At 46.1% G+C, this 13,083-nt stretch overlaps 1 protein-coding gene across 1 annotated transcript; it reads right to left on the bottom strand.

Annotated features, from left to right (window-relative positions):
- Positions 1-2,404: 2,404 nt before the first annotated feature.
- LOC133915740 (fe(2+) transport protein 1-like) lies at positions 2,405-6,104 on the bottom strand. Its single transcript, XM_062359021.1, has 2 exons — positions 5,285-6,104; positions 2,405-3,249 (listed from the first exon to the last, which is right to left on the bottom strand). The coding sequence occupies exons 1-2, from the start codon at positions 5,963-5,965 to the stop codon at positions 2,794-2,796; spliced, it is 1,137 nt and encodes a 378-aa protein (XP_062215005.1). The 5' UTR covers positions 5,966-6,104; the 3' UTR covers positions 2,405-2,793.
- Between the last annotated feature and the right edge of the window lie 6,979 nt (positions 6,105-13,083).

The raw sequence follows: 13,083 nt of genomic DNA, 5'->3' as shown, positions 1-13,083 counted from the left end.
TGGTATTTTCATACAGCCTGTAGGCTTTTGATCCATTTTCATAGCCAAGCAACATCATTTTCTTGCTTCTGTCCTGCAGCTTCTTCAGATGCGGTTCTGCTATTCTTACATGTGTCACACATCCAAACACCCTCAGATGCTTGACCTTTGGCTTTCTGTTATACACAGCCTCATAAGGTGTTTTCCCAATCAAACTCCTTGTCTGAGCTCTATTCAACAGATACACTGCAGTAGCTGCTGCCTCACCCCAAAATCTGCCAGGTACCTTCATGCTCTTCAGTAGACTCCTTGTCATAGCCACCATTGTCTAGTTTCTCCTCTCTACCACACCATTCTGTTGTGGTGTGTAGGGTGCTATCATTGATCTTCTCAAACCCAACTGGTCACAATAGCTTGCAAATTCAGTTGACAGGAACTCCCCTCCTCTATCTGTTCTGAATTCCTTCACCTCGAGACCTATCTCTAGCTCAGCCTTCACTTGTACTGATCTGAAAGACTTTAGTGCTTCATCCTTTGTTCTGATCAACACATGCCACATGAATCGAGTACAGTCATCGACAATCAGCATGAAACACAAGCCTGCAGGTGTTGCTGGTGAGATAGGACCACACAGGTCTCCATGGAGTAACTTCAGTGGTTTCTTGGCACGAAATGTGGATGCTGATGGAAACGGCTGACGGTGTTGCTTTCCAATCAACAACCCTCACATAACTGCTCTACATGATCAAGCAATGTCCCTGAGTGCTCTGAAATGGATATGTCCATAACGTGCATGCCATCTCCATGCTAGATCATCATCCTTTGCAAACAAATACACAAGACCAGCAATGTTCAGAGACATCTTATACATCCTGATACCTGATCTAGCTACTTTAGCTAGAAACAGACGTGCTCGATCATAGAGGTAAAGTTTTCCATCCTTGATGATAATCTTACACCCATACTAATCTAATTGTCCAAGACTAATAATGTTGCTCTTCAATTGGGGTATATAATATACCTCCGACAAAGCCCGATGTTCAGTATTCTTGTCCTCAAACATTACTGTTCCTTTTACTTCTATTTCAACCAGTGACCCATCCCCAAATTTTACTGATCCTCTCATAGATTTGTCTAGGTATGCAAACATAGAACCATTTTCTGTCATATGATTGCTACCACCACTACCTAGGTACCAATCCTCTTTGCCTGTATCTACGGGAATGAGCTTTTCTTCACTGAGAAATACCTGATGGATGTGTCTGGTTTCAAACGATACCTTTGCACTGATGTTGTCAGCCGAAGCCAATTCACAATGCTGCACCATTAGAAGAGTGGATTCGTCTTCATGTGCTTGCACAAGATTCACCTCCTCCTTCTTCTCCTGTTGTGGACGTCGACAATCGCGCACCCAGTGCCCAAATTTTCACAATTCCGACATTTCTCCTGTGACTTGTCCTTCTGGGGAGGCCTAGCATCACGCCTGCCGGCGCCACTGCCTCTCCCTCTGGGAGATCGGCCACACCGCTGCTTGTACTGGGCCATCCACTCCTCCTCGGACATCAACAATTTTGCTCCACTCGAGTTGGACTGTGCACCGACATTCTTGCCGTGTCGTTCCTCCGCCGCCTTAGGTCTGTCGGTCACGTCCTCAACTGACAACGTCTCAAGATCGAGTAAGGTCTCAATCGAGAGAGCTATCTGAGAGAGGTGTGATGGCACAACTCGGAGATACTTCTGAACAACCTCCCCCTCACCATGCTCATCGCCGAGGACGTGCAGATTGCTAACAAGACTGGATAGTCTTACAGCAAAGTCCTCCACTGATTCGCCGTCACGGAAGGAGATATCTTCAAACTCCCGGCGAAGGCTCTGCACCTTTGCCTTGCGCGCCCGACAACCACCAATCCGCATTGTCTTCAGCGCGTCCCACGCTGCCTTTGCACTTGCCTTGCTGGCGAGGGTCGCCAACAGCTCGGCCAGCACTGCACGCAGGATCGCCTCCATCGCCATGCGATCCTCTTGTAAGTCGTCAACGCCGTGCTCGACTACATCCCACAGGCCTCGCGTCTGCATCATGACTTTCATCATGAGAGACCAGTCAGCGTAATTGGTTCGCGTCAGCATCGGATAAGAGGCCGATCCACCGATCTCCTTCACCACTCGCCGTACCACCAGGTTGCCGCCGTCGCTGATGCCACTGCCGCTGGCACCTCTATCGCGGACCCCGGGACGTGGTGGTGACCGTGAACCACCGGACTCCCTCTCGCCGTCGCCTACCTCAAACATCACCGGGTCGCTCCAACGAGGCTCTGGTACCAATTGTTGATGCAATTTGTCTAATCGAGCTCAGGATTGTCACACATATACACGCGAACACACGCGAACACCTGAGGGACACAGAGAATTGGTGCGCCAACTTTCTGCACTTTTCTGTTATCTTCTCCCCTTTTATTCTGACGGAGAACAGACACACACACGACACCCCGATTCTTCTGGCCACGATACAATCACATCCATGCATGGGTATGCCTAGGGAACCAGTCCACTATGCCCGGCCTCATCGCGAACCAACTGCATGACGCAGGCCACATTTGGCGCTTCAGTCCCGACGCAGCGGTCTCTGAAAACGCCTGATGAAAACAACAACAACGGGACTCTGACGCTAACTGAAAAGAACATACTCTGAACCTGAGCTAAAACCCGAGCTACAAACTGAACAACTTGACTCTACCACAAGTCTACGACAAGGTTACTTCGAACAGTGCGTACGTGCACATACATTATACATATCTCCGTGTCGATCGGCGTACGTCACGCCCACTTGGCCATGACGGACATGCCGCCGGCGCCGAGGAGGACGGCGAGGAAGCAGACGAGCTGGAGCCTGACGCTGCCCTGCAGCTTAGGACCCATGAAGTCGGCGGCCAGGAGCTCCACCAGCGCCATGTAGTGCAGCAGCCCCGCCGACGCCGCGTTCAGCAGGCCCACCACGATCAGCGCCGTGGGGCTGTTCTCCTTGTACACCTTGGTCAGAGCCAGCCCCAGCGCGATCCCGAACGGCGTCGTCGTGGAGAAGAAGAACACCAGCGCCGACTTCATCTTCATGCCGTACTCGGCCTGCAGGATGCAGCCACCGAGGCCCATGCCCTCGAAGAGCTGGTGAAAGCACATCGCGGCCACGAGCGGCCGGATGGTGCACACGCTCTGGGACGCGCCCATGCCCAGGCCGATCACCACCGAGTGCACCACGATGCCCATCTCAAGAACCTGAATGCGCGCGTGCAGCCGTCAGGCGACGTTAAGGAGAAGGAAACCAGACATGCAAATATGTTGTTTCCGAAATAAGAAGGTCCCCACTTCCCAGCCAGGAATCCAATAGTCAGAAAAGTTGAATTAGACTTAACAAAAAAATCAGACAACTTATAAATACCAAAATTTGTTGGAAGAAAATAAAGTAGAGAATTCCCGCGTTCTTAATAGGCCGTTGGACTGTTTTACTGCTCGAGAACGTATTGAACACTGCCGTCTTACAATATCACAGAAGTCTCTAACTGATAGTGATACTTCATCACCATGCATAAGTCATGGATGTTACTATGAGTCTGCGACCTTCCAATCGAGTGTAGCTAGTCAGATGGCACACGGTTTTGCAAACTAGTTTAAGCCAACTATACCTGGCATGTTTGATAAGTTAAACAACATTGTTATGTGCACACTTAGCTTTACGTACTTAACCAGGAACTTCATGTTATTGGTAGGACATGCATTTGCTCTCGGAAAAAGATACTTTTATGAAGTCTCGATAAGACAACTTAGCTCGCGTAAAACGGTTCTTTTGTTTATTTGGACAAAACAAAGTCAGAGATGAAGTAGGTAGCTTGTCTGGGTTTAACAAATTTAGCGGACCTGACATGTGTTAAACAATTGTATGGACATGGAAACTAAACAAATTCTCGTTAATTTTTTCATGGTATCTAAGCGCAGCTCTAATGTTTATTTTGCAAGTCGATTAGAAAATATGCTCGCCGCACCGAGAGTCAAGCGCATCTCTTACGGTTTATACCATTGGTTCATGCTCGCCGCCATTCATGGCCAACCTCAAGCACAACGGCGACTCTTGGTTGAGACTGGAGAGATAGAGATCACTCCATCTCCACCCTGGATTTGGGGACGGAGGTGTTTACGTGGTCTGTCGGTGAGTCCATAGTTCTTTGATTGCATTATATTCTTAATGCAACGGCTAGTCACCATGTGGGTAAGTATTCTTCTACTCCACACTTGTATGGAATCACCATGTGGAGTATTCACTACTCAGTTTGAGATCCAAATATTCAAATAATAATAATAATAACGTTGATCCATAGGTCCATGGAATCGATTTCAAGTCAACACCCTAAAAGCTTTAACCGGCTTAAAGTGCGAACATTGTGAATGCTCTAACTATGAGTTGCTTCACAAGATAATAGTTATCAGTCAAAAACAAATGGCACATGACTTAATTTTTGTGGCTTTTAATATGCAATTTTACTACTAACTTTTATTATAGTAAATTAGTCGAGATTATATATAAAGTATACTCCATTTGTTCCTTTTTATAAGGCGCACACTTGATCAACAATTAATCTAATAATATGTCGGTATTTTGATACACAAATTATATCATTGGATTTGTATTTAAAATTATTTTCATATGATTAGAATTTTGTTACTATATACACTATAATACAAGGCAGATTAATGGTTAAAGTTTAGTCTCAAAGATCGCACGAGTCATGCTGTGCTTTATTTTTTAAAATTGAGGGAGTAACACATGATAATGGAAAGAGATTGATTGCTAGTCTAATTGGGTCACTTTCACATCCAAGCCTAAATATCTAAATGACACACCAAACTATCAATAGTCAAAAATAGAGAAAGTAAATTATATTTAATTAATTCTGGGGTCAATTAGAAAAATACCACTGCACAGTGAAAATATCACTGTCAGTGACACATGAACAGTTTTTTTTTTTGCAGTGGCATTTTTCTAATTTTCGGGTGAAATGGCTCCACAGTCGACATACTTGTATGCCTATATATCTTACATTAAGTGCTAACATGATTGTTAAACCAATGGTGAAGACTTTGCAACATAATCTAGCTATGAACGTACGTACGTGGTACGGCAATCGTCCTTGAGATTCGGCGCTGACGTACGGACGCGGTGTTGCTTTGAAAATGGTGTTTGCAAATTTGCTCAGTTAATGAGACAGCAACAAGTTGTGCAGCGTCAGAGTCGGTAGATGAATGGCAACACGATTACCTGAACGACCACGCGGTTCCGGCGCAGCTGCACCTTGCTGACCTCGTCGCCGTCGGGCTTGGGGACCACCGCGGACTCAGCCGCGACGATGTCCCCGTGGCCGTGGCCGTGGCTATGCCAGTGCCCGTGCGCCGAGCTCTCGTGGTCGGCGACCGCGGCGCCCGCGCGTCGGCCAGAGGTGTTTCCGCCCTTGCTGCTCCGGCTGTAGAAGGTGAGCATGAGCGAGTCCACCATGAGCGTGAACACGGCGGCGAGCATGGCGACGAAGGTGGTGAAGGGGAAGTCGCCCCACGGCTTCTTCGGCAGGCACGGGGAGCTGAGGTTGTTGAAGGAGTCCGGGAGCACGTGCATGTACCCCGTGGCGAGGATGACCCCCGACGCAAAGGCCTTGACGACGACGAAGAGGTTGCGGTCGGGCCTAAGCGCCGGCACGGAGCGGGAGAAGAGCGGCAGGCACACACCGATCACGCTGGCGACGAGGATCGTCGGGATGGCGATCAGCTTCAGGCGCAGCGCCTTCGGGACGTTGTGGCAGGCGCCGTCCACCGACGGGTCCGCGCAGACATCCGTGGCCGCCGGGTCGGTCGGCGCCGTCTGCTGCGCATAGGCGAGGAAGGGAGTGGCGACGAGGAGTAGTAGTGTGGCGAGAGGTAGAAGAGCCAGCTGGGTTCGCGGCGACATTTTTGTTCTGTGCTTAGCTTAACTATGGTTAAACCAGTACGCGTTAGCTTAGCAATATGCTGTCTACGGATTCTTGACAGGTTACCATATATATAGGGCTCTGGAGCCACTTGAAGAGTAATCTTTCAGGACACCATGAGCCACACTTGAGGGAGCATCCATGAACAATCCGAAGGAAAAATTCTAGTAGGGGCATAAATAAATATAGGATAGGGAAAATTAAATACTCATCTTGGAGGAATCATAACGCAACACGTCATTGAAAAATTCCTTGCATCTCATGTTTTTTTATTCCTGTGTTATTTTTTTATTCCAGTGTTATTTCTTGCATCCCAGATTATGGCCCAGGTTCTTGCCTTTTCTATTCCTGTGTGTATTTCTTTTTTCGCAGCGTTCCGATCAAGGCGCGTGAGTTCGTGCCGCTCAACGCGCACAGGGACGGCGAGAGGAATTGACAATTTGGTAGCGGCTAAGTTGACATTGGGACTTCAATTGATAAAAGATGGAATAGTCATTATATTATACCGCACTGATACTGTTTGTGACAGCTGTGCATACGACTGGCTACGGAATATGTAGGCCGTACCAGAGATGGTCAAATGGGCTACTTGTGCCAGTCCGGCACGGGCCTAGCTCGGCTCGGTTCGCCTACGACACGATTCAAACGACTCGGTTATTGTCACGGGCCATACCGTGCCGGCCCATGTGCCTCCCATCGGCCCATGGTACGGTCCGTCTGTCACCGTGTCATGATGGGCTGGCCTGGGCACGATTGTAGCTCGGTAGCATAGCCGGCCCGACGGGCATGAAAAGCACGACAGGCACGGCGCCACGGCGCCCCAACGGCAAATGGGCAGCTCGTCGGCACAGCCGGCCCGATAAAATAAAAAATAGCTACAAAATTAAAAAATATATAGAAAATAGATAAAAATAAGGTAAAAAATAGCTACAAAATTAAAAAAATATAGAAAATAGAAAATAGTCGGGCCCATACGTACCGAGCTGGATCGTGCCTGGCCGTGCCGTGCCCGTGCCGACCTGGGCTGGGCCGTGCAGTGCCGGCCTGACTTAGCTGAGGCACGCCGTACCGCGTGCTCGGCCTAGGCACGGCTCGTGACCTCGTGCCGTGTCGGCCCGGCCCGTCTCAACTCGGGTCGTGCCGTGCCTGGGCCATGCTTATAGTGTCGTGCCTCAGGCCGGCTCAGTAGGCACGGCCCATTTGGATATCTTTAGACCATACCATCGTTGTACTTCGTGCTCGGTTGAGCTGTTAACGCCCACTAGCCACGGAGTACATATTGAACCATCAATTTTTTTAGGGCATTAAACTATTGATCCATTATGTGTATATATAGTTAGGTGAAAGCCCAGTATTATAAGGGAGCCCATGTCAGCAAGAGGAAGGAACTTTTGAGACACTTAACACCGCAGGAACAGTTCTAAAGGTTCTAACGTCACGAGGGAGTCATTCGAAGGGACGCTAAAGGTGTTGTTAAGCAGAGACCTTCGAGAGTCCAAGCACAGGGTGACCCAAGTCGGACACGAAAATGGAGGAAAGGGCAAAGGTATGGTCGAGGGAGGACTGCTGCTAGCGACCGAAGACCATGAAGGGCAAGATTGTAAATAATCTAGATGTACTCAAGATACTACCGTATTACCCTCGAATATGTTGAGTATGTGGCAGTTAAAGGGGTAATTTTGTAAATTGTACTAGGGAGCGGTTAGTTACAGCTTATAAATAGGGCATGTATGTAATTAACAAGACAGGCGACATTAATGTCATTGAAAGCTTCTCTACTTTGTGTATGTTTCCCTCTAGCCTTCGGATCACTCCGAGGTCTAAAGGCCCTCCACTTTGTTCGGGGACACAAGTTCTCAACAGTTGGCGCTGTCCGTGGGGATCAACACATTTTGAAGCCATACCACCTAGAAAGAAATCGAAGACCGTTGCTCCTGGCCCATCAACGGGGCAGCAGCCGCAAGAGCTTCCTATGGAGTGTGGAATCACAACCAACCCTTTGTTCGTGGTGGAGGTTATCACCCCTTCGACCAAGAAGGACCAAGAAGTACAAGATGATGTGGCCATGCCATCCACCAAAGATAATCAAGCTCGCAAAGAGCCGATTGACTAGGGATCGAGGCTGGGCTTCGTGCTAGTTTCGAAGCTTCGGCTGTAGCAAAGTGCAAGGCTATTCATGATAAGAATCAAGAATCTGAAGGCAGCCCTTCATACAGAGAGGGCCTTTCGCACAAGAAGAACTTTTGCACTCGGGAAACCCTTCATACAGGGAAGCAATATGCAGTAGATAAGTATATGTTACAGTTGTTTCTCTCTGCATAAATTTTGCACATGACATTGACGCATCTTCGTATCAAAGTACGCACTTTTCAGGAACACGCATCGCATCATCACACCAAGCATTTATTTTTTGCACACGTGCATTGCAATTGTGCATTGAAGAATTTATCTTAGCGTGTGCATCGTTCCTACGCGCCGAAGTATTTATTTATCGTGCACCTATGCATTATATGTCCATCAGACTAACTAGTCTTCGCATGAATGCCGAAGCATTTCCCTCGCGTACTTGCGTTACATATGCACCGTATTGGTTTTACCATTTGTAAGTATATGCAGGTTTTTATGCTCTGCTTGAGGGAGTATTTGTTCCTCGCATGCAGGTTTTTACGCCCTTCACATAAGATAATTCACCATTACATGTGTTGAAGTATTTGCTCTTCATGAGTCCACAACATCAACGTGCATAAGCATTTAATCTTTGTATTCGCGCATCACATCACGAGCTAAAGCATTTACCCTTCATATGTGTGTGTGTCACATCTGCGTGTATCGAAGTGCTTGCTTTCATGCGTGTGTTAAATCTACGTGTCAAGGCATTTATATCTACATGTGTGCATCACATTTATATGTAAAAAATATTCATCGGTATGAACATGCCAAAGTGTTTTTTCTTCACGCGTCTGCATTACAAATGCATCAAACTATTTACCTTCGCTCGTATGTCGAAGAGTTTATATATTCATGTGCTCGCGTTACATTTGCATCGAAGCATGTATTCTTCACATGAATGCTGAAGCATTACCTTTTGAGTATTTATTACGTAAATGCATTGAAGCATTTGTTCTTTTCATATGTAGGTTCTTACCCTTTGCTTTAGAAAATATTTATTCCCCACATGAAACTTTTAGCCTTCGCATGAAAAAGCTCTTATTGCTCATATGTAGGAATTCTTAATCTTCGTAGGATGGGACTTATCCCTCATTTACCGAAGGTTTTATCCTTCGCTACTGCATTTATTCTTATGCTAAAGCATTTACTCTTCGATTGCACCCTGTGTGCATCTATTTAACACATGCACAGAAGATGGAGGCTAAGTGTGGCTGCCACCGCACTGAAGGTAGTTCACACCTTTGGATTACAAAAGACGAGGGCTAAAAGTGGCTACCCTTGCACCGAAGGTAGTTCACGCCTTCGGATTACAAAAAGATAGGGGCTAAGAGTGGTTGCCCCTACACTGAAGGTAGTTCACACTTTCAGATTACAAAAGATGGGGCCTAAGAGTGCATGCCCACACTCTAAAGATTAATCAATTCTTTCGGATAATAAACAAGTCAGGAGATAAAAGTGCCAGCCCAACACCATAGTCAAAACAGACATTCGGAAAGGAAAAAGGCAAAGTGTTGCTCAACCAAATATAGGCAATGCACCTTCGCAGGAAAAAGTCGAGGCGTTGCTTGTCCTCGACAGAAGCAAGGCACCCTCACAGAAAGAAAAAGTCGAAGTATCAAGTACTTATATGGAAGTATTCTACTTTCTGCACATAGGCATTATATCGATGCATTGAAGTATTTATTCTTCATGTGCATACGCCGAAGCATACATCGGTTATTACATGTTTTTTGTTTCCAAAAAATATGCAAAGAAAATATTGTCCTGTAGGATAGGAAGCCAAAGTGCTGCTGGTCCTTGAGCGAAGGCAGCACACCAATCGACTTAAAGAGCGGCCTATGAATCGTAAGATGAAGAATCGGGGTGTCACTTGGCCTGAGGAAACATGTCCCTTCGAGCCTCCTTCGAAATATGGGACAAAAGAAAAGGTTAGACAACTTTGGCTACAAAAACAAAGATAAATACACCCTTTGGCCAACACTTGCTTGGTTTTTGAATTAAGAAACATGAGCAAAAACACCATAAATCTGCCGAAGCAACGCTCGACTAATGCTTCACGCACATTGTTGCCGAAGGTCCCCACGGCTAAAAAGTAAGGGAGGTTATCTAATGCTTTTGCCGAAGGTCCCTGTGGCTGTAAAGTTAGGGGAGATAGCGTTTTTTAATCCATGCTTCGCACGCGTTATTGCTGAAGCAATACACAAGTTACAGTGAAGTATAACACAAATTTACTCATCAAAGTCTCTACACATCTGACTGTGACTAAGTAGGAAAGCAATGCCTTCACTAGTGGAAAAGGGCTCTGTCAGGTCTAGTAGGGACCTGGCATCGCTGTCCGAAGATATACCCAGGTGAAGGCATAGGTAGGATGCCTTGACCTTCATGAAAGGCTACTTCTTGAAATGGTTGAGTTGGCCGCCCAAAATAGAAGTGCAATGGCAAATGATATTCTTCTTCAACCGGCTCAGGACTTGACTCTAGGAGTCCTAGTGGAGGGTCAAAGTCTCCGTGTTCTATCCTACAAATTTGTTGCCCGACTCTTTGGATCTCTAAGTCTAAAGGGCAAAACAATCCCAAAATGCTTTGGTCCTAGCGTCTCTAGTGTCATAGGCCATAGTCTTCACTTGCCAATACTCATCAAATCTTATATCAAGATGGTGGCGATGGAATGAATCCCAGCAAGTCCACAACATGCAAAAGTTATCCCGCATCATAGTTATGGGGACAACATCTTTGACTACCTACGCAGAGTCTGAAGGGAGGACCTGCGCAGGAAATAGTCAAAATATTTAACAAGAATTTAAGCAAAAATGTATTACAAAGCCTTCGATTAACATCGAATGCCTCTATCTCAAAATAGTGACAATACATTGCTCCTCGCTCACACCTGCTCTAGACCTTCGGTCGCATTTGGTGCTTTGTCACCATTTTGCAAAGTGCAAGCGGTGAAGTAGGTGGGACGGAGGGTCCTGCGGTTGCCGAAGCATCCTTGGCCTTTGCGGCAGCATACAACAAAAGCAGTTAAATATATTAAACAATGGTAAAATGATGCTAATGCATAGCAAAGAGAAAATGTACTTACTCTTCCGAGGTTGTTTGCCCCCTCCTAAAGGACAAGGTCATGCCCATACTTGTGCCAATAGTTGCTGGTGAAAGCTTTGGAAATGGCCTTTGACACGTTCGACACCGCCCTGGTCAACATGTCCAGAGGGTAGTGGAATGAAGGGCTCTGGAGTACCTTGTGGTGGTTGCAGTCTGTCACTTCAAAAGATTGTATAAGGCTTTAGCTAGAAATCATGGCACAGAAATCGCCATACAAGTGGGCTACTTGCCGAAGGCCTTCGGATGATTCTGCAGTCCACCCGAGAAGGCCATCGAGGTCGCCATGGTCGAAGGCTGGAGTTGAGGGTGAAGCACCCAACTCTTGCAAGGTTTTACCAATGGCTTCGCTAGCTGTCATCACCTTTAGCTCCAGAACCTTAACGTGTTTCTGATCCACTTCTTGAGAAAGTTGCCTCACCTTGAATAACGCTTCGCTTAGGCATTGGTTTTCAACCTTCTCGGTCGTGAAGATAGTATGAAATTCTTGGTTATCCTTCTTAAGATGATCAAACATTACATATGCATTACATATGGCAAAGTGTATGACAAAAGTGAAAGTTTACTTTTCACATGTATGGCGAACTGTCTTGGATCTGATTCACCATACTCTTCACATATATGGCGAATTGTTTTACTTTTTGTGTGTCTGAATTACATATGCACCGAACTATTTACTCTTAGCATGTATGTCAAAGTGCTTACTTTTTGTGTGCCTGCATCGCACATGCGTCAGGGGGTACTCACACTTCCGAATAAGCACATGCAGGTCTCTAACCTTTGTATAAGCATCTGTCACTCATAGACAGCTCTTACCCTTCTCTTGAGGGAGTTTATTTGTTCTTGATATGAAGGTTCTTACCCTTTGCATGAGAAAGTATTCATTCTTCAAATGGCAAAGTATTTACCCCTCGCATGTGAAACTATTTTTTCCCAATGCACCTCTTAAGATGTGTGCACTGCAGTGTGCAGTGAAGTATCTCCTCACAGGCAAGTTTGATATCAATGCATATGTTTATTTCTAAAGGTGCATGGCGTTAACGCGCCAAAGCGTCTAGTTTACACTTGCATAGAAGATTGGGACTAAGAATGCCTGCCCCCACTCTGAAGGTCAGACAAACCTTCGAGCCATGAACATGATGGGACCTAAGAGTGCCAACCACATACTGAAGTCAAAATGAATCTTTAGAAAGGAAAAGCCAAGGAATTGCTTAGGCAATACAAATAAAGTGGTTGCTACATGAATACTTACGTTAGGCTCTTGATCGACCAATTAAGTTAGGTGCAAAATAAACTTTTAGGACTAATTGACGTATCAAACTTACTTAAAGTTGTAGGGAGCCATGATGTAGCCTTTTCTTGCATTTCTAGCATAGCCCTTCCTATGTAGCTTGACATATCAAGCCTGCATGGTTTGGTCATTTTTTTATGACCCTTGCTTTCTCCTTGTTACTCTTCCCCTTAATCTCGTGGGTATTGATCCTCAATTTCATGACCATGTTGGTCTGGAAAATTCATTGCGGATCAATGAATCCGACCGGTAATTTCAACTTTTCTGCATTGTTAAATTTCATTCTACATAACAAATCACTGGTCATTAGCTTCTATAGCATACATTGGTAGATCTACGAACATAAGGGTAGATTGTAGGCACTTACAGGCACCACAGGCTTATGAGATTGATGTCGAGTTTTTCATGGTGGAACAAAGTGTGCATGCCCTTAAAATCCACCATGAGATAGCAATCTATGCTTAGAAATATGTTAGCGGGGACAATAGTAGTGATTATCGAGAACCCCCCGTGACATGCCCTCATGTGCCCTTCATGGAA

The sequence above is a fragment of the Phragmites australis genome, chromosome 4 (assembly GCF_958298935.1).
Source record: "Phragmites australis chromosome 4, lpPhrAust1.1, whole genome shotgun sequence".
NCBI lineage: Eukaryota > Viridiplantae > Streptophyta > Magnoliopsida > Poales > Poaceae > Phragmites > Phragmites australis.
The sequence above is the reverse complement of the archived record's forward strand: the minus strand, read 5'-3'. Positions and strand labels throughout refer to the sequence as shown.

Bases quoted from the DNA above. Each gene is read 5' to 3' on its own strand.
- LOC133915740 (XM_062359021.1), bottom strand. From the start codon at position 5,965: ATGTCGCCGCGAACCCAGCTGGCTCTTCTACCTCTCGCCACACTACTA. The intron at 3,250-5,284 runs GTAATCGTGTTG...GCGCGCATTCAG, and splicing joins GGAACCGCGTGGTCGTTCAG to GTTCTTGAGATGGGCATCGT.